This window comes from Rattus norvegicus, chromosome 9 (genome assembly GCF_036323735.1).
Source record: "Rattus norvegicus strain BN/NHsdMcwi chromosome 9, GRCr8, whole genome shotgun sequence".
NCBI lineage: Eukaryota > Metazoa > Chordata > Mammalia > Rodentia > Muridae > Rattus > Rattus norvegicus.
This window is the reverse complement of record NC_086027.1, coordinates 50,207,126-50,234,729: the sequence shown is the minus strand read 5'-3', so window position 1 is coordinate 50,234,729 and position 27,604 is coordinate 50,207,126. Positions and strand designations below refer to the sequence as shown.

General features: G+C 42.8%; 2 protein-coding genes across 13 annotated transcripts in view; both read right to left on the bottom strand.

Annotated features, from left to right (window-relative positions):
• Positions 1-11,456, bottom strand: part of Il18r1 (interleukin 18 receptor 1) — a 34,097-nt gene extending 22,641 nt beyond the window's left edge. Inside the window, exons 1-4 of one of the 2 annotated variants that reach the window (XM_063266931.1) lie at positions 11,421-11,456; positions 10,998-11,101; positions 5,198-5,281; positions 2,223-2,469 (exon numbers count right to left, since the gene is read on the bottom strand). In XM_063266931.1, coding sequence (XP_063123001.1) covers positions 2,223-2,469; positions 5,198-5,255 — 305 coding nt within the window. In that variant the 5' untranslated portion in view covers positions 5,256-5,281; positions 10,998-11,101; positions 11,421-11,456. Of the gene's footprint in view, positions 1-2,222; positions 2,470-5,197; positions 5,282-10,889; positions 11,240-11,420 lie in introns of those variants that run through there. The other variant, NM_001106905.2, reaches the window with a different exon arrangement.
• A 385-nt stretch (positions 11,457-11,841) lies between these two features.
• Positions 11,842-27,604, bottom strand: part of Il1rl1 (interleukin 1 receptor-like 1) — a 65,563-nt gene continuing 49,800 nt past the window's right edge. For 9 of the 11 annotated variants that reach the window (XM_039083070.2, XM_039083072.2, XM_008766992.4 and 6 more), the window contains 6 exons: positions 26,290-26,358; positions 24,210-24,348; positions 23,234-23,379; positions 19,821-19,967; positions 18,245-18,412; positions 11,842-14,865 (listed from right to left, as the gene is read on the bottom strand). In XM_039083070.2, the coding sequence (XP_038938998.1) occupies positions 14,462-14,865; positions 18,245-18,412; positions 19,821-19,967; positions 23,234-23,379; positions 24,210-24,348; positions 26,290-26,358 (1,073 nt within the window). In that variant the 3' untranslated portion in view covers positions 11,842-14,461. 11 annotated transcript variants of the gene reach the window in all.

Genomic DNA, 27,604 nt, shown 5'->3' with positions numbered 1-27,604 from the left:
CCTCTGCAGTTCTCACTTCCTAACATTCAGCAAATCTTGACAGAGCGCCTGCCATGTGTGGGACCCCCTCGGGAATGTTGAGTCAGGCAATGCTCTGCGCTCCCTGTCCAAGAGCAAGCTCAGAGGCTGGCAGGAAGTTGAGATCAAGAATGTCAAAATATAAGGCCCCCGACTCCCCTGTCACCTATGGCCATGGACCAATGCCACTCTGATTATAATGGCCCCTCTGGCTGGGTGCCGCTTGGGTTTAAGGAGCCCTGCTTAAAGACAGATTGCTCAGTTGTCTAGTACTTGCCGAACATGAACACAGTCTTGGGTTCCACCAGCAGCAACCTAAAGCAAGATGAAAAGGGAAAAAAGGAAAAAAGAGAGGAACGGAGGGAGGGAGGGAGGGAGGGAGGGAGGGAGGGAGGGAGGGAGGAAAGGAAGGATTTAAAAGGAAAGACTTATTTCCTTCTCTCTGGCTCCAATAGAAGCTTTTTGTGTACCAGCCTCAGGCTCCTACCTTCGTGTCTCCACCCCCACTACAGTAAACTCTCTCTTCTGTGTGACTTTCCTTCTCAGCTGATTTTCTTTCCTCTTCATAAGATTTTAATTTTTAGAATTCTGTGTGCACACAAGCATGTGTGTGAACTATCGGTGCTGCCCAGCCCAGAAGACGCCCTGGTGCCTAGAGCTGGGTTCCAAGTGTTTATGAGCCACAGAACGCGGGTGCTGCAAACTGAACTCAGGTCTTCTGCAAGAGAAGCACATTTTCTTAACCACTAAGCTCTCTCTCCTGCCTCCAGTGCTCTCAAAAAACGCTGATCCACCTGCCCAGTGGTGATTTCCTTCTTAAAATGTCATGCAGAAGTCAGGTTCTTCTGCTATTTGAACTGTATGTATCTAAGATGTACGATCTAAATTACGCTCAAAGCCATTGTCTTCAAAGCTTCTTCCTTATCATCGGCTTGTGCTCTTCTGACTTGAGGTCTTCCAACACACTCAGGGGCTGTCTCTGAAATCCTCTGAGCCATTTTATGCTCCGGCCTCCTTGAGTCTTCGTACTGCTTCCTCATATCGCCCCCACCCCTTATTCCGATGGTCTGCCCCTTGCTTACTAATGCAGACTGTGTTAGATGCCCGCTATATCAGAAAAGCAGATAGCGAACACCCCGTCTCCATCTTCTCCCCAGGATGACCATAGATGCCCCCTCCCCCTCAAATGGCTTTTCCCACCCTGTCCAGAATGCCCATGTCTGTAAGTCATGTACATGAAACTATGACAGTGAGGACGGCCCTGTTTCTCTTCTCCATTCACTTTTATCTCGCTCTAGAAAGATCCAGTTGCAATGTACCTTATCTCTCTTAAATACTTCACATAAACTGCACTTTTTTGAAAGAAAAAAAGAAAAACAAGTCCTACAACTTATTTCTGACGCTCAGAAGTTTCTGTGTCTAATAAACAACAATGACCTCATTTTGTGAAAAACCACAGAAGTGAAAAAAGAGGCTTTGCTGTGAAATCTCACTTCTCTTTCTCTAAGGTGGACTGATAATGATCAGGGCTCACTCTAGAATAAAAACAGATTTCTAGAAGAAATCTGCTCCATCTCACAGCTCAGTGACATACCACTGAGCTAACCCTGAGCGTCGTTTATAAGTCAATGTCAAGACTTTAGAAAGGATGTTTACCTACATGTGTGTGCATACATGCGTACATGCATGCTCCCCCTCCCTCTGACTTTGGCTATTACCTTGCAGCTGGTAACAACTATATCTTTACCCCAGCAACTCTGCCTCTTTTTTTTCCAGGAACCTCCAGAAACTAGACTAGGATGTCTCCCCCTAAATCTTCCCCTTTCTCTGAAGCCAGAATTGACCACGTGGGAGGCTGTCCCTGCTGCTCCTGCCTCAGGTGCTGTATCATCTGAAATCCTCACTCTAAACCTGCCTGAATTTGATCTCTACTCATCATCAACAAGAGTCCCCTCAAAGGAAATCTCATTAAACATCCAGTAAAATCACTAAAATAATAATAATAATAATAATAATAATAATAATAAAAAATTCAGAGTGACCAGCTTAATATTTCTCTATAATGAAACATTTGTTTCCTGTTGAAGAGAGAGCAAGAGAGAGAAAAAAATGCATGGGTTATCGGAGCTTAAAAATGTGTTTGACTCTCTAAGCGCAAGGTCAAGAGCCTCGGGAACGATGTTAAAACAAATTGGCTTACTCACCCCACTTGAGAAAAGTACGTTCCCTTGTCCTCCAGCTCAACTGGCCAGAATTCCAAAGCGTGACCATGAAAAGCGATTCTGGGCGAGCTTCTCATGTTCAGCTCTCTGTAGCCATGTGAAGCATTGCCTTTGAACCATCTCATGGTGGCTGTCTCATTGTTATGCATGGGTGCAGACATATCACAGGGCTTCAGATAAAAAGGCTCTCCCTCTACTACGTGAATTTGCGACCGGCGAATGCAACTTTCTGCAGCAGATTAAAACAGGAAAGGGAGATAAAACAGGACAAGGGTGATTTTTCATTGATTCGCTCCCTACACCGGTATGAAAAGCAAGGTCAACGAGAGAGAAAGCTACAAGAAATCTCGGCATCATGCTCCTGTGCTGTCTTTTTTCTGAAGAGAAGACATACTGGAGATAAGACACTTTCAGAAGTGGGGACAAAATGAAGATAGAGCTGACAGCTTCCCCTAGACTGAAAGTTGAAGAGCTTAATCAACCCTCGCTCAAAGGCATTGAGGCCACATCTTCAGAGTACGATGTTTATAACTTACTGTTAAGGAAAGACATAGAAGTCATAGGGTATTCATATTCCCTCAGAATGTCAGCACCATGTCAGACAAGAAACCTGTGTGTACCCCCTCATCTCTATCATAACAGGTCTCATGTCCCTTGTGCCCAAGCAGTCTGTCTACTCAATTCTGGGGAGGTTTGGGATGGACTTCTTGGGTAGCTAAGCCCCCATGGTGGCCTGTTTCCTCATAACTGACCAAGAACTGATGAATATACACCACCCCCTATACAGGATCTCTTTCTCTTCCTGTCCCTCTGTTTCTCAGCTCAGATTCTTTAGCTTTGGAAATGTATCTTTTCCCTTTTTTTCCATCTCCAAAGAATGACCTCCTGTTCTAAATTGAAGTTGTTGAATAGTTCTCAAACCCTCTGGATCTAGAACACCCTTAATCTTCATTTAGAAAAATGCAGTATTTCCTTAAGACCATATACAAAATGTTGCCTCTGTTGTTAGGGTCTATTGTTCAGGGAAACATTTTGGAGGGTGTTAACTTAAAGCTAACCACACCAGAAAAAGGAAGCGGTTCAGATGTCAGATCTACTTCAAAGTTTAATAATGACATTGCGCGTCAGCATCTTCCTGGTGCTTGTAACGTAATCTCTATTCTCCATCTCAGTATCCCAACATACTTGGTCCTAAACAGGCAAAACAAGAGTCTTTAGCACTTCAATAACTTTCCCCGGCGCCTTACAGGGCTCAGGGCTACACTCATACAGTCTATGCGCTCTTCCAAGCCTGGATTCCTCTGCATGTCACCAAGCCTATGAGGTCCAGTCTTTTTCTTACCTGTAGCAGAAGGGAGCTCTATCCTCATTATTATGAAGGGCTCAGCCATACCATGATTACATGATTCATTGTGTATGTGGTGGGGACTTAGATCTTAGAATCTAGGAGACATTTGAAGTGATCCTAGGTTTCCAAGTGCTGATTCATTGAAGGAACAAGCGTGCTACAAATCTAAGTACTTGTACTTTGGTTGATGAATGCATGAGTTCCTTTTTTAGGGATGCCCCCCCCATTTAAAAAGAAAAATAGTGGGTAGCGGGAAGTTAGAAATGTTTAATTATGAGGAACCTCACGTCTCAAAAATACCTTTTCTTGCGTTTAGCATTACAGCCTCACTTTGTTGATGAATATGAAGCTCTGGGTCTTATAAATGAACAGAGGTCAAGGTGCATGGACTGGGTGAGTAACCAGTCCAGTTCTTCCATAGCGAAAGTCAGTGGTTTAAATCGTTCTACACAGACAACTGTGAGAGGCTAGCACACAAGTTAAATGAATTCCACGTACAAAATATTGATGAATAGAGCTATAATTCCTATTCATAAAAGGCATCCTTAAGCCCCCAAAGGAACAGGGAGCTAGAACCTAAGCCCTAGACCTGGCCGGTTGTAGAGCTGGTTCTGTTCTAAGATTATGCTTCATGGTGATCAGGAACAGGTGATAGATGTTTGTCTCTCAAGCATGGAGCACAGAGCACACATCTTGTACTTTGCTGTCTTGCCCAGCAGTCCCTAACGAATCATCTCCTACCAAGAAGAATGAACAGTCTTCAGGATGTGTGTATCACTGCATTGCGTGTCAGATAGTATTCCAACAATGCACGGGTCCATTCATAAGCGTACCTCCAGACTGGATATGTATTATATGAATGCAATAATAATTGATCTCTGTTTTCCTTTCTCAACAATTCTCAAAGTGAAGGATATGGGTCCAAGTATCCCCTTTTGGGTGTAACATTCTGAAGTAAATTAACTGGCTCTCTCCTCCAAGTCCTGTGCAAATATTACTCAGTCATGGCACTTCTCAACAAAGAACTGGACCTTCCAATCCTTTTTCTACTTGGAGAAGATCCCCAGACAAGCACAGCTCATAAACTCTGACACTTGCTTTAGATTCTTTCTAGTCCAACCTTTCTCTCTCTTATTTTTCTAGCACTTGGGTGATTTTTAAGAGTTGGAAAGTATTTTTCTGTCTACTTTCATTTGAACACTATTTTTAAAATGAAGGGATTCTTGCTATCCTCTCTGGGAATGTAAGCTATACAAAACTGTCTAAAACCAGTAAAGAAGACAATTATTTCCTTCCTCTATTTCAAATGGCAGTCAAAGAGAGGTGATAGATGCCCTCTTCATCTAAAGTGTAATTTAGTGCAAAGTCCCTGCCTCTCCATATGTCCTCTGTGCTCCTTTATTTGGTCTGTTCCCAGCTCTCTTCCCCTCCCTACCCCAGGGACAGCAAGTATTTCTCAAACTTCTAAGGTAACATTTGAAGTTGCTAAATGTTAAATAAATTAGGCAACTTCACTAACTGCATTAGCTACAAGTAAAAACTAACCCCCATGATTTCCCTCTAGCTCTCTAAAGAAGTTTATTTGTGAATGTTTATAAAAACCACTTACTCGGGGCACTTTTAACAACGAGAACACAAAGTATCAAGATTAATTCTTCATGATGCATGTTTAGGCTTCTGCTTGCACTGGTCTCTGTAGAGAAAGAGTAATGTAAGGTTAAGCTCATGCCCTCAAACAAACCAATTCTACCTTATAGCACTCTCCGGGCACATAAGAAAAAGCATTCCAGCAATGGCTCATGATTTCTAAAAGAGTCACCAGTGCACCAAACTTTTAGCCACATAGAATTAATAAAATTCAAGGCAATGAATTTTAGCTCCCACAGAACATAATTATTTTTTTTAAATGTATACAATAGGGCCTGATGTCTTTTAACCTAATGCACTACATTTTGCCTTCAGGGGCCAAGCTTAACTCTAGAAAAATATGTGGCTCCACAGATTAAACAGTCCACGACGCAGCGAGCTGTGAGTGGCAGTTCCGTCTGCGTGGGAGTGTACGGGTGTGTTGTGTGTATGTAGGGGGTGTGGTATGTGTAGGTGTGGCATGTGTGTGTTGTGTGTGTGGAGGGGTATGTGTGGTGTGTGTGTGTGTAAGGTGGTATTGCATGTGGTATGTGTGTGTGTGTGTGTGTGTGTGTAGTGTGTGTTTTAGGACGTTGTGGGTGTTAGGGGAGTGTTGTGTGTGTTTTGTATGTGGATGTGTTATCTGTGGCGTGGGTGTGAAGGGTTGTGGGGGTGTTTGTGTATGTGTATGTGAGTAAAGGTGTGTGTGTGTGTGGTGTGTGAGTTTAAAGGTGTGTGTGTATGTGTGTGTGTGTGTGTGTGTGTGAAGGGTTGTGGGGGTGTTTGTGTGTGCGTTTGGGAGGGTGGAGGGGTGGGTGTGGTGGGTGTGGTGTGTGTGTCTGTGTGCGTGTGTGTGTGTGTGTGTGTGAAAGAGAGAGAGAGAGAGAGAGAGAGAGAGAGAGAGAAAGAGAGAGAGAGAGAGAGAAAGGGAGAGAAAACCTTACTTTGACTCACTGTTTCACAGTTTCAGAGATTTCAGAAAGTTTCAAAAGTCTAAGAGTTATGTTGCCCTGCTCAAGAGCAACACTTCCACGAGGCCTGGAGCACTGTCAGTAAAGGAGAGGCATGTGACCCTGGGCACCTGGAGCACTGACTCTAGAGGAGATGCACGTGACCTGGGCACAAGTCAGCATTGGCTCCCCTCTCCCTAGCCTCCCCCACCCCATGTGCTTACTTTAGGGACGACGTGGAGAAAGTAAGTAGCAAGTCCTGTACTTACGATCCTCCTTATAGGACTGTGACCCTAGGGCATTTGCTCTTTCTGCACTGGGCTCTGATCCTACGACAACCCAAGCTTTCTCAACAAGAGCAGAACAGGCATTCAGTCTAAATATTTCACAAATAATCCCTCATCTCCTGTTCAAGGAACCACCTAGCTCTTCCACCCCACTGCCTCAAAGGAACTCTGGGCTCATGGAACACGGAAGGACGTGAAGAGATTGGGTCTGTCAGAAGCACACAAAACGGACTAGAATCCCAGTCTGACGACACTCAGGGAGCTGTGGACCTTGGGCAAAGCATCCCAAGAACTGTTGGCCCATTCCCAAAACACAGAGACTTCCTCCAAAATCACTGAGGGATTGCGGTTTCTAATGTTCATGAATGAAGACGTCTGGGAGCCTTAAAACCTAGAGCAACGCCCCAACAGCCACTCACACCCCATCCTACCTCCTCAACCACAGGAGAAGGTTTATAATAAACCTACCCAAACCACCTACCAGTTTGCAAGGGATGACAGTGAGCAGTGTGAAAACACAAAGGGTATCTGTTCATGGAAAGTACCAACCATTCAAAGCCAAATTAGAATAATGAGCAACTCGAAACTTCCACTGCCCACTCTGATACCTTTATTACCATCTGATTATTTCCGACTTGGGTGGAATACAAAAGTGTGACTTTCCCTGTGTCATCCATTCCTCCATTAAGGCTGCCACAGACTGGCACGATCTCCTTCCTTCCTTCTTTTTTTTTTTTTTCAATTTTAACTTGTAACAAGAAATAAAATCACACAAGCATTCAACATTCTGGTAAGATACAGGTTTCAAAATGAGATGTGTTAAGATCTCCACATATAAAAAAAAAAAATTCCATGCTAACCACACCGCTGCCTGAGTGGAGGTGTGTGGCACTTTGATGTTCTACTGTGCGTCTTCAGTTGTGTATGTGGATTTAAGGAACTGGTGGTTTTTGCATGTAGCAGTTTTAAGGATTGTCAGCGTTCTCTTGTTGAGTTTTTCATTTTGCTTTGCTTTGCTTTGCTGTGATCTTGGAGTGACTTGCTTTTGTACTTTAAGGGTTTTTTTTTAATTTGCAAAGTATTATCTGCCCGACATAGAATATTTATAAAGCAAAAAGTACAAATAAGCAATGTTTCTCACAATGTACCATATTTCCCTGTTCTTATAATTTTTTATCCATTTTTAATAATGAAATGATGTCTCAGTAGTTCACTAATATTGTTCACTGAAGGTTTTCCTACCTTAGACTTTTCTTGGTTCTTGGTAAATTTAATTAATGCTTTGGATCCCTTCACACTCATGCACTGTCACTTACAAACTAAATTCTGTCATATAATAACCCATAACTGTCTTCATTTAGTTCATGGAGTACAACTGCAGGCACCAGGCCGTCTGGATCTGAACCTTGAAGTCTTTTCCTTTACCAGCTTAACAGTCACGGGCAAGCCTCCTGGCCTAGCCATGCTTAGAGTTCTTTATCCATAGGAGGGAATGACAGTTCTGCCTCCCTGAGCTGAGAGGGCAGCTAAAACTGTTCCTGCCTAAGATATCCAGAGAATAATGTCATCTCGATGTTGGCTCTTACCACTCTCCTTACTTCTTATCATTTTATTGGCATTGTGATCTGGAAGGACAGCCGTATTAATGCACCCTGTATGATTAATGCACACTGCCCAGCCACATTCTAGAAATGTCCTGACAACTTCTACCTGCCTCGAGAGTGCAAGACATAAGGCGCTTTCTACCACACCCAGGACAACATGCTGCTCCACCCCACCTTTCAGATCTAGCTAGGCTGTCCATCCTAGTGGAACAGGGCCTCTTGTTTATTTGAATCTGCATTTTCTTTTCATTATAAAGGAGGCAAATTACCACATAACACTAGCTGTTTTATTTCATGATTACCAACTTTTTCATAGCAAGTCATTCTTTCCCAGTTCCCCAATGTCTGGAATTCTACTCAATTGGTTTGGCTTACTTTTAATTTCTCTTTTGGTGTATTAGCACATAGAAAATGTTTGCTCGTGCACACACATCAATAATATTCTGTCTCTGTGTGTGTTTTATTATCTGTGAGTATAGTGTTTCCCTCAAAGGTAACACAATCAGCTATATTCCTTATTTTATGGTTTTCATTCTTACATTTGGCTTATTTATAAATTTATAAACATTTTATTTTCTTCTTTGCCATGAAATATAGTAGTACCTAATTAAACTTCTGCTTCCAAAATAAATACGAATTACTTCTCTGTCCAGTCAAATAGTGCTACCTTTCCTTTGAAGTTGGTTGATATTCACTTACAATGTAAAGGCTCTCCTAGAGCACTCTGGGAGATCTAGCACAGGTGCCTGCCCAGTGGCGAATGTGTGCATGAACACACTTTCTCTCTGTGCTAACCTAGCCATGGCAATTACCACTAACCAGCACGAGCCCCTCTATGTTGGCTTCTTTGCTGAATCATTGAGTGAACCAAATCCACAAAACACATACAGAGGGGAGTCCTGGCTGATCATTCAATTCATTGCACACCTACACCACCTGCAATTTCTCAGAGCATGACATCTTCAAAGGCATAACATGTTTTAACAGGCTTGTTGCCCACTAAACATACACAGGGGGTGGCCTGAGCCCTTGACTCCCCCAAAGTTCCCCCTGACTCCAGGGTGAAAACAGATGGAAAGCCACCAGTTTACAGGTCTTGCCCACACACCCAGAAAATAACATATTGTCTTAGAAACATTCACTCTAGAGTTGACATAATAAATGTAAAATTAATACATGTGCAAGCATATGTGTGTACCCATGAACAGAAAGGATAGTTACAAACTTAGTTACCCAATGACATGAAATTATCTCTAGATTAAAGTAGTTCTCTTCCAAACGTTATGTAATCTTGAGGCATAGAGTGAAGGCCAGATGCAAGGTGACCACTATCTCTGTCCCCAAAGACAAGGGGGCACTTCCAGGATGTCCTTTCAAAGGGTGTCAATGTGGTCATGTCCTGAGGTCCTGAGTTTCTGATTCTGTTCCATCTCCTTTTGGGTCCTCCCCATGAGAAAACTGACCACATTCTAGTAAAAAACAGTTCATCGGAGCACATAGATGCAAGCCCTTTAAAAGCTCCTCAGTAGGTGCTCACACACACACACACACACACACACACACACACACACACACACATTCACTCACACTCATGTGCATACACACAGTTTCTGAGGCTAGGAGAGTAGGAAACAGCCAAGCCCTTGACAGTTGTTTCAGTGACTCACAGGTAAACTTGTCACCTAAGTGTCAGCCACTGCTTAACAAAACATGACCCTGAGGTGAGGTATCCCTAACACTGCTTTGGTGAAAGTCCTGACACCCCATAAGGACACACACACACACACACACACACACACACACACACGTGCTGAGAACTGAGGGCAGGCTAGCAAGCCCTCTCCCACTGAGCTGGGCTCTCCTCCACTCTCCTTTTCACTACAGTGTCTAATGCATAAGTGTTTTACTTCTGGAGAAAGGCAAAACAGCCAGGTTCAACCTGCAAAAATGATCTTGAAGGCATCTATGCACTTCTGTTCTAAGACAAGGGGTGTGCACAGTGGACTTTAAGGAAAGTCTATAAGGAAAGTTGTTGCCACCTCCCAACACTTAGCATAAAAATACCTGCTGCTATTATCTCCCCATTTCCCCCAATGTGCCTGCACAAGCATTGATCTGGACATACAGACCATGTTCCCTACTCTCCTCCAGGACCCAAAGGTCCTTGCCATGTGACACAATGGTTGGCTTTGTCAGATTGCTTGCCTTCCCAGTCAAACCCACCTCACAGCACCCCCACAATTCTTGGACCAGCCTCCACTTCCTACTGTGGCTCCCTGTTCTTCCAGGATGTAATATCTTGAAGCAGATATTCTTGTGACTGTGTTATGCATGGGGGAGGGGGGGCGCTTGTGCATGCATCCGTGCACACACATGCATGTAAACATTCAAGGGAGTTGGAACTATTCCCCCAAATCTGCATAAATCAGTCATTCATTGATGTGATAACCGTGATGTGCCCTGCTAGGATTTCTTACTTCCGGAAGCCCCTTCATTAAGCACAAAAATTTCCGGAATAAGGAAAATCCAATGGAATCTCTAATCTATTACTAGGTAGATGTTCTTAGATAAATCCCTGCATCTTTCTCCCTCGACGTTGTTTATTAAACCTGATGATGTTGCCTGTTTCATTTGTCTTCTGGGGGATTAAGCGACTAGAATACAGCACACTTGAGTGTATTGTCAGCAGAGGGTAAGCGCCGAATAAACCAATTGTTGCTGTGTTTCATCTGTTTATACCTCTCTACAAAGAACCTATGCATTTGTAGTCACTAGTTACACACACACACACACACACACACACACACACACACACACACACAAGCACCACTCACAATTGATTTTGTTTTCAGGATCCTTGCACCCCTGGGAGTGGGTGGTCCCTTCCCCTTGCTCCAGACAGCAGAAGACAGTGAGGACTGGACATCAGAGCCTGCCCTTACCTTCAGAGAGGTGACTCACAATCAGGGCAGGACAGTGGCTTCTCCTTCACTTACATCTGCGGAATTCACCAAGCAGGTGAGACTGAACACCTCCGGGTCCACAACTGTGACACCAGACAGGGAAGGAGAGTATGGTCAGACAGGGCCAGGAGCTTGTTAGAGGGATCAGGCAACCCAAGGAATTATTGAAGAAAATGAAAGAAAAAAGAAAAGCTAGCGATTCCGGGGGTGGGGGATGGGGGAAGGAAGATCGGAACAGTAAGAAGGAAAAGTTAAGTCTTCTGGTGTACACCGCCCGGGATGGGAGGAGCTCCAGTCCTGAGTTTAGAGTTGGGGCACTCAAGTCTGGAGCTTTCAGTTCTGGGAAGCCCTGCGCTCCTGGCAGCAAGCCTGTGCCTGTTTCCTCCGCTGGTCCCCGCTCACCTATGAGCTCCACAGTTCTCAGAGCTAACCTTGACCCCCACCTCCAAGGCGATAGAAAACGCCCCTGGAGCTCTCCTTCCTGGGTCTCAGCTGACTCTTCGGAGCTCCACACCTCCAGGGAGCCACAGCCACCGCCCCTGGCTTCCGGGAACCTGCAGCCCTTCAACTCTACCCACTACGATTCCTTAAAGAACCACCTGCGCCCTGTACATGCTACACCCTTCAGGCAGAGGGCGCTGAGAACCCGCGACTCCAGCTGGGAAGGAGGGAGGAGAGTCCTTAAGACTGCCAAGCTCACAGAGACAACAGTGTCCAAAGGCCAGCACAAGATGCTCAGCTTCCTGAATGGGTGGAAATTCACAATTGGGAAGTAATAGTGAGATTTTAAATTGTTCAAAAGAAACGGAGCCCCAACAGAGAATTTCTGGATTTTTTTTATAATGAGCTAAAATTCTTCAAACACACATGAAAAAAAAAAACACTCAGGGAGTCAATGGCACAATTATTTTTGCCCATTGAAAAAAAGTTTGCTGTACAACAAATATGAAAAGCATAATATTTCTGGGATACATGGAAAACAAGTGTTTAACAAACTTCAACACTCCTACTGCAACTCACAAACTGGACAGTCGAAAGGCTCATTCGCTTCCTAGTCTAATATGGAAATGTCTACAAGCAGCAGCACGGAGAAACGCTTTGCGTTCCTATGACTAGTAACTAAATAACGTCAGCTCAAAGTCAGACAAGCACTCTGAAGACATGGGGGCAGGAGATGGTAGAAATGGGGGAAAGTCCACAGAAGACATTTTTACATGGATCACACTTTGAACCTTTTAAAACATAAAATAAAACTAATATTTTGAGTTTAGCAAAACCATCAGATGCTAGTTCGTTACAAAAAAGTCAATTATCTCTTCCCTTCCTCCTTCTTACTCCTTTTTTTCTTTTTTTTTCTCCTTTTTCCTCCTCTTTCTCCTCATTTTTTGAGACAGGGTTTCTCTGGAAGCTCTGGTGCCCTAGAACTCACTCTATAGACCAGGTTGGACTCAAACTGGCAGAAATCCACCTGCCTCTGCTTCCCAAGTGCTAGGATTAAAGGCATTCGTCACACTGCCCAGCTCAATTACATGCAAATCGTTTAGAATTGCATGCAGAAGAATCTTGAACGAGGACAAATAATAATTTTTGTAGGTCATTTTCAGTGAGTGGAGCAGCAGGAATGAAGGAGTATCTATTCCCAGGACTAAGACTAGGGAGAATTTCATTTTTAGAGGTCTTCATTCAGAATGATCACAGAATATGGTCAAATTCACATGGCTCACGTTGAGACTTCATAATCACAAATACTAATACTAGTACTCATCGAATTCTTTCTGAAATCCAAATACCTCTATTTTCTGTTAGCAAAAGAATCCAGCGTGGTATTGTCTTTCAACAGACCTAAGAAAACTACTATTTGAGGATGTTGAGGAACTTCCTGGCAGCCACAGAGCTGGTTACCCAGAGCAAGGATTCTCTCCCGATTCCACGTCCTGTACATGAGACACGTCATGCTTCTCATCAGTCAGTTTACACATCATGCGTCTCATCAGTCAGTTTTTGGCAGCTCGCTAAAGGTAGATGAAGCAGCAGAGGAACACACAGCTGTCCACTACAGCGGGGCAGGCAGATTTCGCAAACCGTCCACCCACAGGATAGATGCGCAGGTACCTGGCAACCCACATTAAAGGCACAGAGGGAAGAATGGGCTATCCTGGATCCTCTACACATGCTTCTGCATATGGAGTCTCTGCAGCCTCGTCTCTGAAATATATGTTGACCATGAGTTCAACATTCCCCTCCTTTCAAGAGTCTCCCGAATTCTGTTTTCATTGTCACCCCAGTGTGGAGTCCCATCGCCGACGGAGGCAGGACTCAACTGAGGCAGGACTCAATCTATCAGCAAAGTTGAAGGTCCTAGCAAGACACTTGCCTTGGCTCTGATCAGTTCCCTGAGTGCCTTGGACCCCACGGTGTGTGTGTTCTACTGGAGAAGACTGTCCAGGGGACCTCTGACTACAGATTAATCTTGTTCCGTCCAAATGCCCTACACAGTTCCTAGAAGTAGCCCAAAAGTAAGCTGCCTCGCAATGACATACACTTCAGTAGGGTAGCTGTGCTGTGGCAGACATGGTTTTCACGCTGGCTGCTTCAGTTGGAGTCTGCAGCACAAGCTGAGATGGACCATCGGAACATCTGTAAATGTTAAAGAAGTCAGTGACTGCCACCAGCTTTCATTATGGTAGTAAATTAAAAAAAAAAAAAAAGGTCAAGTCCATGTTGTACAAATCTCAGCTATGAAACTTACACGTATAAACTTTATAGTTTAAAATACAGACTTGACAAAATTAATCGTGAGAGTTGGGATTTTTTATTATATTTCCTTTCTCTAATTTTATATTTCATTCTATTTTCTTTTATACTTTACATTTTCTAATAAATCTTTTGTTTCTTTTAAAGTGAGAAGGTATTTCTAAGGAGAATACAAAAATATATAAAAGATGTTTAGAACTGAAAAATGCTCTATTGTAACAGCAATTTGAATAAGGTGTTCTACCAAATCTGGCAATATTGACACGGCGAAACTCGGTAACTGACAAATAAAAAGTAAAAAATCCTGGTGTGTTAGGAATGAGGTTTACTATTGGTTCTCTGCCTCTGGGGATGAGACTACTCTTTGGGATGAATCAGAACTTTATTCTAGAAGTGTCAGCTTGATGTTCTGAACTTAGGTAATTGATGAAGACTAAAAAGAAGGAGCAAAGAGAGAAACAAAAGAAAAGGAAAAGATTCAGGGTTTGATCTTGTGCCACAAAAGAGCGAGGCAGGCAGAGGAAACCGGAAACAAGGGATGGATGGCTCCTCCCACAACCAGGAAAACAGACCAGAGTCTCTTATTAGCTGAGACGCGGGGCCCCACCCTTGGCATTTCAAGTCTTCACACCTTCACTTCTGGGGCCTACTGCTGGGATTCCCCAGCTCTGAGTAGGCAAGTCCACGACTCAAAAGTGTTTCAGGTCCAAGCACACCTTGCCACTCAACGGAGCGGCAACAGATGCCATCTTGGGGGGTCTTTTCGGGACTGGCATTTGGTATCTCACATGCTTCCAGAATTTGGAGCTTAGAGACTGTTTGTCGGCCACGTGGTCTTCCCTCCACTTGATGGTCCCCTGCATTTTCACAAGATGCTGGAGAGAATCTTGCAGATCCCCAAGCTGCAGTCGGCTTGCCTCACCCATAGGCTCCATTTCAATCAGAATCACCTTGGAGTTGTTCTGGATGAGGGCGCTGTGCAGGGCGATCTCCTGCTCATAGGCAAACTCTTTGCTGTGCATCATGTGAGGGGCCAGGACAAACACTTGCCGTCTACTATTCTGGATACTGCTTTCCACCACAGTGGCCGCATCTACAATCAAGAGGTGGATGGAGACTTCCCGTCATTCCTTTTGTGAGTTTAACGTTTGAATCATAAATGTTCTAGACATAAAAACGATGGGAGACTCTGAGCTGATACAGTCGTATTCAGAAAGTAGGAATGAAGTTACCAATTTCGCTACCAAAAAATATCTTTCCAAGGGCCAAATATTTACTCGGATAAATCATTGCTAATGAAGAGTCTTCCCAGCTACCTTGGAAAGTGAAGGCCTCTTAGTCTACTATTTCATTGGAGATGCAGGGTAAACTACAAGGGAGCATAGAAGACAGGTAGCCAGAACCTATGCACAGGGTACTGGCCAGCTACCAACTTTCTCTAAGGAAGAGCCATGTTCTGTTGGCAGCTTTAATTTAACTGGTTGGAGGAGAGATCAGAGCTCATGCATCGCTGGAGGGAAAGTAGGAACTATCCAAGAGAGTACTGCCACCTGACAAAGGCAATACAAGCTTGATCCTTGGAGAAAGACCATGCATCTGAGTTTGGCTGCTATGGAAGTAGGAAGGAGAAATAAAGATCCAGCAGCTAGGTACAGCCCCATAGACAAATGGAGAGCCTACAGGTCCTTAAAGAGATTTGAGACACAGAAAGATCCCTAGTGAGCATTGCCTGCGATTTTCTACCCATACTACAGTCAGCAGGAGAGCTGATGAAGCAGGGAGGGGCCCCTAGGAAGATTAAGATCATACCCTTATAACTTGGGCATCTTCAGGTCTTTCATAACAATGTCAGCATTATTCAGATATTTAAGAAGAAACCAGATTGCCCTTTGCCCATCCCTGCCAACCTATTGGTACTTAAATCCCTCTCCTTTAGTAGACATGTCAATTTTAAAAATTATGATATTCTGACTTTGTTCTCATTCTAAACCTTTGCTGGTTTCTGAGGAATCAAGGAAGAGTTGACAGGAAGGTGAGAACACTCCTGGCTTAAGTGGGAGGAAAAAAAAAACCTTTGCTGACATGGCTGGAGTTGAGATAAAACTGTCAAAAGTCCATGAGATTAGCTAAGAATACTAAGAAACAGAAGCCGATGTTCTGCTGCCCTGGAAATACAGATTTGTAAACTGTGTCAGCCACGTGAAGAAAACCAGCAGGACATCTCTCAGGTCTTTCTAATAACTTTGCCACAGGCTTCCTGAATATCAGAATCAAAACCTTTTTCTCAATTCTCTGTTAGGTCTCCTGGAGAGATTTAGCAAATTTCAGAGATGGCTCTGGCCACCTGTAAAGGATTATGACCTTCTCCTCCCTTTCCTAGCCTTCAGACTCTGAACCCTTCCTTCCAGAGATTTCTAGCTAGTCCATGGGGCACAGAAACACAGATTGGAGACCATTACAGAAAACCACAGCTGGTCAAAAAGCAGAAAGCAAGCAATTGTGAGTTCCAAGTCACAACTGGTAATCCACAATATGACCCCTTAACCTAAGGCACGGGGGACATCTGGGGAGAGACTGTGGAATGATTCTAAGACCCAGAACACCAGGTCAGCTGCTGTGAGGTTGTGTCTCCCAGAAATGCCAAGGAAACTTCACCCATGATACCTTATCATGAATATGGCCTGAATATGTACAATGCCAACAGATATGCTATCAAAAAATGGAGGAAAAAAACCTAATGAGGCTCTAACCACAGTCAAAGAACTACGTACAATTAAGAAATGTCAAAAATAGAAGAGTTGCTTGAATGAACCCTCTAATTGATGACTGAGTGGTCAATACTGAGTGGTCAACCTGAAACCATATATATATATATGTATATATATATATGTATGTATGTATGTATATATATATATGTATGTATGTATGTATATATAAATATACAAGAAACACTACATTGGATAAGCAGACTAGAGTATATGTTTAGGTGTGGGTGCATGCATGTGTGTTCACATGTGGTTATGTGTTTGTACGCATGTCTGTGTGTGTGCATGTGTGTGTAGGCATGTGTGTGGTATGTGTATATATATGTATGCATATGTGTGTATGTGTCTATGTATGTGTGCGTATGTGTGTTATATGTGTGTATATATGTGTGTGTTTATGCAGCAATAACAAATTTAAAAAGGTCATGATTTAAAGGCAGCAAGGTAGAGGGACTGGAAGAAGGGGGAAAAGGTGGAAATGATGTAATATTTAGTTTTTATAAGGTTCCAAGTTATTCCAGTGCGATGCATTGGAAACAAAGTCAAGGCAATGGTGGCTAGTGCACAGCTGAACCCCTTAACTCATCTGCCATGTTCCACCCACATAGCCGTGGACACCTCATTGTTAGGACAGGAGTGGGGTGAGAAAAGTAAACGGTGAGCATCTCAAGAAACAATCTAAATGCTCTGATCTTGGGACAGCAAGATGGCTCAGTAAGTAAAGGTGTTGGCCACCAAGCCTGAGGACCAGAATTGGATCCCTAAGACCCAGATGATAAAAAGAGAGAACCCAGCTCTTTGGAGGTTGGCCTCTCACTATCACACCCATGTCTGTAATTTAAAAATATCTCCAGTCTAAGTCCAGCATGGTGGCTCATGCTGTATCATAATCCACGTGTGTTTAAAGCCAGCCTGTACTGCATAGTGAGTTCCTGGCCAGCTAGGGGAACCAGGAAAGACCCTGCCTCAAAATAACAATCAACCAACAGTAAATCTCTGGTCTTGAATTTAATATGAGATGACTATCAGTGTAAGTCCTTCACCAATCAGCAAAGAGGCCAAATCATTTGCATAAACTATATTTTGTTAATGAATGTGTTTTTTATGAAGTAGATATTCCATGCTAAATTCCTTATTGTGATAAAGCATGATAATATAATATAATGTATTAACATTATATATGTAATAGTATGTAACAGTGTAATATATTATAATATAATAATTATATAATGCAACAAATAATTCCTATTACATGTAGGTTATGAACATCAGAATTACTTCTACTTATTACCATGAAGTTACTATGATCTTTAAAACAGAATGTTAAGTTTAAAAAAATGCAGCATAGAGAACACGTGTGTATGGTTCGCCTGATAAACTGAAAGGCTAATGTAATATATGTCTACTTACTCCATGTACTTAAAGTTAAAAAAAAAATTAAATCAATGCATAATGTGTTCGACGCCATAACGACATTTTGTAACAAAGTGTGTTCCCCTGGCTCTCCTTTCCCTATCTCTCACACCCCTTGTTGGCTGTCCCAGGTTCCTTCTGTCCATTAACATCTAGGAGTCTCCCCACCCCATCCCTCCTCACTACCTAACGTTATCTACTCCTAGTCTCCAGGACTGTTGTTGTTGTTGTTGTTGTTGTTGTTGTTGTTGTTGTTTAAGAATTTCAACCCCCGACCTGTCTTAGTGTGTTTACCTTGCCCAGGCAGCAGGTCTCTCCCGTAAATGCACAACTTGTAGCCACATTTATTTTCGAGAACGTCGGGCAGAGTGTAGTGAACAAAGTACTCCACAGAGCCGGTCCCTGATGCGCTGCCCCGGAAGACCCGAGGGTAAATGATGTAAGCATCATAGAGCTTTCCATCTGAGAAGGAAACCAGGAAGTTAGACTGCGTTTACTGCTTCTCGAACCTTTGGTCTGTCTTTTGAAGGACAGCTCTTACCAAGTTCCATGGCTGTTAGTGATGGTCCTTCGCTTCCCCCTCACTACTCTAAAATCAAAAGACACCAGCAAACTATGGCTACAAAATGTGACCAGGAAATAGGAGATCTGGACCAAAGATTTTTTTTATTTGTTTATTTTTTACCATCTTAGTTTGAAAAGGATCAGAGTCTATTCAGAATACTTCAAGTTTGTTTATAAGCTATCAATATCTATTATCATGGGCAGGTGGGTCACTCCTCCTCTGCCTATTGGCTGTTACATTTTCCCCACACTGCATTCCTCTTTTCAGCCACAGAGCATCGGTTCAAAGACCTCCTGTGGGTACCTGAAGCCACAGAGAGTACTGAGCCCGCTATTCGACACTTTCTCCTACATGCACATACCTAAGACTAATTTATATACTTGTCACGGTAAGAGTGTAACAACCATAGCTAGTAATAAACGTGGAACAATGGACTAAAACAAAATGCATGGCGTCACCCCTCCAACATGGAAGGCCGAGACCTCAATGTAAAACTACTCTTCCTCAAACACAAGCACCATGGAACTTCAGCGGTAAACCTGTTAACAGGGTAATTGGCTAGTGTTGGGTTATTACCACATAGCTCAGACTTAACTCAAGGTCTATTTCTTTTATCACCTACTTATTTAAATCTTTACAAACTTCAGTTGACCTTAGACAACTGAAACCCTGGAAAGCAGAATCAAGGACATATGGTAACCATGCTACTTCCTTGGAAGTTAACGTGCCAATGACTAATAGGGGCAAGGAAGTAGAAGTTCTTAAGGGGTCTGAATTTGCCACAAACCCAACAACCTCCTGCTAATTGATGGCTTCACGTACAAACAGCTTTCAAACGAAGGCTTCACACTCCTACTTCCCCAGAATTCTTCTCTTACGTGTGCAAAGTTTGTGCAAGGATGCCTCACGCAATGAGGATTCAAGGGAAATGAGCATCTGTTGTGACCCCCCTCTGTATCTTGCTCAAATCCGAAAAGCAGGTAGGATTGTACTGTCCTTTTGTAAAGTTTTATTAACATGCATTTTCCAAAACATGGAAACCTGTCTGGGCCTCAGGCAGAGTCTGTTATGGGGACTTGCTGGGCATAGCAGTCCCGCCAAAGAGAATACTGGAGATGAATGTCTGAATGTCAGAAACACAAACAGTGACAGAGTGGCATGGAAAATTATCTGTGAGGACTCAAAACTCTCACAGATGAGGTTTACAAAGAAAACGGAAATTGGGTTTAGCAGCAGAACATCATTAAACAAATAAAGTCTAGGGGACTTTTTCTTGAGAAGAGAATCTTGAAAACAGATACTCACCATTCTGGGTTTTGTAAGGTGCCATTATATCTCTCCAGAACAGAGCAACCTCAATCCAGAACACTTTTAAGACTATCACCAAGACATTGATAAACATTAGCAATAAACTACATCCGGCAACTATGTAGTAGGTGCTTTGGTGGTCAACTATCAAGAGATGGGGAGATGGGGAAAGCTATGATTAGTATTAGTAAAATAAGACAGAATGGATGGTTGCATGAACTTTGACATCCCCAGAAACTACAAGGCGTTCCTACCTAATAAACCAACATTGAATTTTCAGGAATGCTTTCAAAGTCAACAAATCAATTTCCTTCGCACGTACACTGTGCAGGTCTTAAGGCTTGGTAGCACAGAGGGTGCTTAAAGGTAACGCACACATGTAAACCCAGCTAACGTAGGAGGCATTGTGAACAGAGAATGCTCCATGCTAAAGTAAGGGAGCGAGCTTCCTATTGAATAGATTACTAACGGATGAGGAAGACTCAGAAAGGTCTAGAAAAAGCAACACTCCCCTGTCCAGAGAGGGTGCTGAGGCTATGTGCAGAGGTGGAAAGTGTGTTCTCTGAGAACTAGAACTCCCTTTGGGGAATTAGTGAAGGGTATGGTCAGGGCTGTGCATGATCAGAGACTCTTGCTAGGGAATGTGTTCTAATGTGAAAGGGTATTAGAGACGAAAGTGCTTTTCAGCAAGATTAATCTGACAGTAGTGAAATATTCATTTGTGTGGGAAGGGATGACGTGTTCAAGGAATATGGCAGGGTGGGTATTTGTGGGGGACGATGAGGCTAGGGAACTCATGAAATGGTAAGAAGGGGATTGGTAAGGTCAGTATTTGTTGGCAGCCCTGAGGAGAGTGAGTCAGTACATCAGGGAGCTTTACTGCATCTAGGGAATGGGGAATATAGAAAGGACCCACTGTTGCAGGTCACGGAATATTGTGATGGAGACATCAAATTGCTGTTCTATAATCCTGATGCCTCCCACTATCAAAATCTTCCTTCAACCATCTCTGAGCTGAGTCCCACATTCCTTGTTTCGCAAAACACACCAGAAATGTGGCTTCCAACTCCAGGACCTTGTAAGACACATATATATATATATACAAGTTGGACACAGGAACTGTCACCATTCATAGTACACTGGTTGTTTTAACCATATGATCCTCATAGATTTATTAGAAGTGGTGCTGCTTATACAGGAATATGAGGAGATTCTTAAGTCGGGCCTGGTAAATCTTTTTTTTATCTTATTTCTAAATCCTCATGGTGATAAATTCCTCTACCATCCTTGATGGGTCACCATCTCTGTGAATCCAGGAAAAGGAACTCAAGACACTAAAGTCTCATGACCCAAAGGTGAGGAAAGAGCTCAAAACTGGCCAGAGCTTGCTGTCTTCCCTTCTTCAGGTTTAAGTAAGAACTTCCCAATGACCTCGTTCAGAAACATCGTCTAAAAGTCCTGCTGGATACATGCTAGGGAGGTACAGAAGGTGGGGAAGATAGACTTCTTATAGGAACTGTTGTGGGTGAAGTAACAGTGTGGGTGACTGAAATGTTTACACCAGGCAAAACCTTGATTCAAGGTGACACAGGAAGTTGATGTTCAACATTTACCTATGTGCTTATGACTTCGTAAACTACACGTGCTTTTTGTATTAATATCTACACGCAATGCCTCTTGACAGTGTTTATAAACAGGAAATGCCATCTGTGTTAAATCCTGGGTCTAGTATTACAGTTCTTGACAAGGCCTTCGGCTCACGCTGCCCTTGCTTCCTTGACTTAGTAAAATTGACGAAAAGTACGGGGTGAGAAGATAGATGAGAAATTCTAAGGCATAATTGGATCTGGCTTCAACATAGAAAACATTGAATATAAGTATGCATTGTTGTTTCCAGAGACATCCTATCTGCACCTAATGGTGTTTAGAAATATGCAGAGGGTGGTTTTATTTTTGTTTTTTTAATTTAAGAAATATCAGAATTTCAGGAACAAACAAATTCATTATGATCATTCAACAACAACAGACACGACTTTTATTTAACAGGCTGTGTTGATGAAGCAGTACAGATACATTGATTTGAATAGCAACAGGTGAATTAAAAATAAACTGGAAAATACAAAACCACACACAAACAAAACAAATACAGAATTACAGATAACACAAATATAGTTCCAATACAAATGTAACTAGAGAATACTCAGAAATCTGGACAAAAGGTCCTGTTGGCAGAGGAGAGCAGTGAGGACTCAAGGTTGTGCCTGGTGAGACTAGGGGCTTGGCTTCTCTTTTCCTATAGAATGTGCCATGACCTCCACCATCTCATAACACAGTGCTGTGGTCCACAGTCACCCTGGGTAACAGCATTATAAGGGGTGGATGCCTAAGACCTCACTAAAACCCATCTATGAGTCACAACTCTGGCCACCTATGAATCAAACTCTACTTTATAAAAATCTTACAAGCCAGAGGCTCTAAAATTGAAACCAAAACAAGAAACATCCTGGCTGGGTAAGGTGACATATGGCTTTAATCCCAGGACCTGAGAGGCAAAGCCAGGTGGAACTCTAGGAGTTCAAGAGCAGAATGGTCTCTATAGTTAAAACAAACCAAAGAAGACAAACAGAACCAAAAAAAAATCCCAACTACCACTTCAGGCAGTGACACAGCTTGATGGTATCCAATAGGTACCCCCACCCTAATCATTTAATCAATATCTTAATCCCAATAAATGCCCCACATATCACTATGAGCTTAGAGTCAGTGTCTCTCTCCCTTCCACACCCTCTTGATATTTGAAAGAAGTTAAAATAATGTTTTTACATTAGTTGTATTGCCATTGAGGCAGTGGTTAGTATCATAAGAGAGTGTTAAGGGTAAAAATATCATGTTTTCTCTACTCTTTTAAAATGGGATCAAGTTGGTCATCCACCTAATGTGTAAGTTGTTTTCTGTGACAAGAGTCACAAAGGGAGAAACACAGTAGGGTTATTACTGCTTCCAACCCAGTATCAACACCAATGTCCCTTGTAGCATGTGCAAAGGGTGACTGAAGAAGCCACTAACAGGTGAGAAGGAGCCCAGAGATAAGGGAAGAAGAGTAGAGAGAACATGAAGGAAGGTGAAGGGATGGGGAGGACCGTGAGGAGAACAAGGACGAGGGGAAACAGAGAGAGGAAAGATATAATGACAGAGAGTCCTTCTAGAAGACAGAAACATTCTGGACAGACCAGATTTAAGGAGCTTTCTCAACATGAAAAACACATTTGAGGAAACTGGCCAACTAATCCCACGATCATGATGAATCCCCTGGGACCAAGCTATAACACACAGTCCTCTGAGAAAAAGGATTGTGGTTTGCAGCAAATTCAGCCAATTTTGTCAAGCAATTTGTGAGAGACACTCCTTACTTGGTTGTTTCCTTCTCAGTCTTACGGGGTGCCTTATCACTCCGTGATGGTTCATGGCCACACAGTCATATTTCAGGGAGAAGTCCTTGTTGGTCACACCAGTTATCCTTAACAGTGAGGTTAAGCAAATCATGCCATTGCTGGAACTGAGAAAGAAACATGGTTACTGACGTTTTCCTGGCAAGTGACTGCTGTGAGAAGGCAGAGAGGGATGTTTCAACTTCAATATAGAAATTCCTAGGCATGGTAATCAATGCCCATATTAATCCCAATGATGGAATATAATAATCCCATCATTCAAGAAGCAGGAGGATCTTTGTGAATTTGCAGCCTAGCTGATCTGCATAGTGAGTTCTAGGACATTCAGAGCTATCTAGTAAGACTTTGTCTTGATAGATAGGTAGATAGATAGATAGATAGATAGATAGATAGATAGATAGATAGATAGATAGATAGACAGGCAGACAGATAGGCAGACAGACAGATAGACAGATAGACAGACAGACAGACAGAGGACAGACAGACAGACAGACAGATAGATAGGTAGATAGACAGATAGACAGATAGGCAGACAGACAGATAGACAGATAGACAGACAGACAGACAGATGACAGACAGACAGACAGATAGATAGATAGATAGATAGGTAGATAGACAGATAGACAGACAGACAGACAGACAGATAGACAGATAGACAGACAGATAGATAGACAGATAGACAGATAGACAGACAGATAGACAGATAGACAGATAGACAGATAGACAGATAGACAGATAGACAGATAGACAGATAGACAGATAGACAGATAGACAGATAGACAGATAGACAGATAGACAGATAGACAGATAGACAGATAGACAGATAGACAGATAGATAGATAGATAGATAGATAGATAGATAGATAGATAGATAGACAGATAGATAGATAGACAGATAGACAGATAGACTGATAGGGATAGATGATAGATGACATGCCTTTTATTTGGGCCTTTCTCTTCTTGAATTCTTGCTTTGCCAAAAGATCCAATTCTCGTTTTGTTAATCTGCCACAGGACAGCAACGAACTGAGAGGCTGTGCCAAAGCAAGCTGAGCAGGCAATGTTTGCTGTTTTTCCTAGATAAGAAGTGAAGAGATTCACTACAACAATTCAGTTCTGCAAGTGGCATCCAGTTTCTCTCAGTGTAGTAAACCTGCAGTTGTGTTCACATCCCTTCCTCCTCCCCAGTGGTGAGCTCTTTGTTCTTCACACCTCCTCCCCAGTGTTGAGTACTGAGCTTGCTCTAGCCTTGCATAAACACATAGGAATCACTGCTAGTTAAAACCTTCCTTTTCACTGGTCCCTTCCACAACTTTCTCTTCCTACAGAACTCCCCTTAAATCTTGATGAGCTACCTCTGGAGATAAAACAGCTTTACCCAACCCAACTATCAAGTATCCTGGATACCAACATTCACAGAGTGCTCTTCTTACCAATACAGATATGGATCCTCACAGCCAACCATCGGACAGAGGATGTGGACCACCCCCTCTCCCAGTTGGAGGAGTTAGGGAGGGGACTCAAGGAGCTAAAGGGGTTTGCAACCCCATAGGAAGAACAACAATATCAACCAATCAGACCCCACCAGAGTTCCTAGGGACTAAACCAACAAACAAAGGGTACACATGGAGGGACCCAAGGCTCCAGCTGCATATTTAGCAGAGAATGGCCTTGGTTGTCATCAGTGGGAGGGGAGGCCCTTAGTCCTGTGGAGGCTCAATGCCCCACCATAGGGGAATGCTAGGGCAGTGAGGTGGGAGTCAGTGGGTGGGTAGGAGAGCATCCTCAGAGAAGCAGGGGTGAGGGGAGATGGGATACGAGTTTTGTGCAGGGGAAACCAGGAAGGGGACTAACATTTAAAAAATGTAAATAAATGAAATAACCAATTTTTTAAAAAGAAAGAAAACATCAGAGCTGAATTTGGCCACAGTGATACATTCAACCTTCTCTCCCTGAACCTAGGACTCACGCCGGATCTTGCCTAAAAATGAGGCACGTGAGAAGCTTGAGGACCAGAGAGTCTCTGGAACAGCAAAGCAGTGGAGAAAGGATTAGAGGCCACCACACTGCAGGTGAAAATCTAGTGGCCAAGATGTAAACTGATGATACAATTAGATGTTGCTCGTTGGCAGAAAAGGGGAAGCAGGAAGGATGACACAGAGAATGTTATGTATGACCTTGCTCCACCGAAATGAGGAACAACTATGTGGGCAGAATAGGTAAGAAAGCAAACATGCTGTTCATTAGGGAGTGGTATGCTAAGGTCAGGAGTGTGACAGAGTTATAGGTTACAGAGGGTGCTAAGGGAGGCATGATTCATCATGGTGTTTCAGACCCAAAGTCCTTTCCATTGGGCCTAGCTTCGAACCAACAAGAGCAGAAGCACACATTCATAAGTCAGTATTCTCGCTCTTTTGCTATCCATGACCATTGTTGTGCCTTTGAGCTTTTCTGAGCCTATGTTCCTCAACAGTGAAGTGAGGACATCTGCTCTCTAGGCAGAACTGATAATGACAAGAAATGCTTCTATGAGAAGCATGAACTCCAAGCTTCAACACAAACATAGGGTTGAATTATGCTGTGATGGTGACAGGTGTTTCCATACTGTCATCTCACATGATCCCCCAAGTTCCCCTCTACTAATTACATGACCCTTGCATAGACATGAAATCCTAAGGAAATGTTTTCCCAGGTCTACAGAGAGTTGTTTAAAATCTCTTACCTAAGAGCTTCTAGGGACTAAGCCACTACCCAAAGACTATACATGGACTGACCCTGGGCTCCAACCTCATAGGTAGCAATGAATAGTCTAGTAAGAGCACCAGTGGAAGGGGAAGCCCTGGGTCCTGCCAAGACTGAACCCCCAGTGAACATGATTGTTGGGGGGAGGGTGGTAATGAGGGGAGGGAGGGTAGGGGTTAGGGGGATGTTGGCCCAGAAACCAGGAAGGGGAATAACTACCGAAATGTAAATAAGAAATACTCAAGTTAATAAAGATTTTAAAAAAAATCTCTTACCTATTTCCACTTCCACTGTGTAGTTGTGTGGAGGGTTTGTAATTACTGGAAATGTAGAGAAGCCTTTTTCTTAAAATTAAAAACAGAAATAGAATATAATTACTGAGGTACTGATCAGCCATCAATATAAAGCTAGACTTTCCATGGTTCTATTTAACTTCACAGCAGTGTGTCAACTCTTTTGAAAATAACCTTTGGTAGTGCAGACACACAAATGAAAAATGTTTTCTGCAACCCCTTTTTCTGCTTACGATGATACTTTTTAATATCTTCTATTCTTTTCTATATCATTAAGACAAATACTGTCTGACCCATTGATTCTGTGACTTATAAATTATTTGAGACCCATGATTCTATAGAAGAAGTATAAAAGTACAGAGAAGATGATGTCAATATATTCGTGACGATGTGTTCACGAGCCCCACGGGTCCACTGCTCACAGATCTCTACCACTGTGCTCATGTGTAGATGGAAATGTTTCTTCTTCCTCCTCAAGAGTTTTCTCTCCTCTCACCACTGTGATTGGGTAGGGGTTGGAAGCAGGGAGGTCTCTGGGGATGTAGATGTACCCTTCACCCCTATGTGCTCATTTATTTTTGGGAATTGAGATTAAGAAACATTGTAGGGTTTGACATTAAACAGTGAGAGACACAGACACAGCTATGGTCTGGTGATGGTTATTCTCAAGCAATGGAGTATAGAAGGCTTTAAACAAAACATTGTCTCTAATATTACTTAGTCCTATTCTTGTTCCACGCCACTTATATAGTGAGACCCCATCCCCTTGATAGAGGAACTGTCCCTAGAAAACCTCAATTCTATGAATGACATCAAACATGATTAGGAAATCTTCTCATTAAATAGCTTCTCTAATATTGAATTCATATTTGGAAAAAGTTCTTTTCTAAACAAATGACCTGCTTGGAAATTACTGAGGATGTCTAAACATTGTAGACCAGGACTGAAAACCACCCAGAGTGTATATAAAAGCAGTGTGCCTTGTTACACTCAGGCCTCTTCATTTATGGCTTCTACATCCATGACCGCAACTAGCTACATACGGACATTAGTGACTTCTTTGACAACTGTTGTGTAGACTTTGTTTTGTAGACTTATTATTATTCCCTACAAAATAGCATTTCTCTTTGTGCAGCATTGCACTGGTTATTGCAAACAATCCAGAGATGGGGTAGAATTTAAGGGAGGAGGTAACTTCTGAGAAAATATATGAAACTTGATAATACAGAATTAAAGGAGGAAGAAGAGGAGGAGGGGGAGGGGGAGAGGGGAGGAGGAGGAGGAGGAGGAGGAGGAA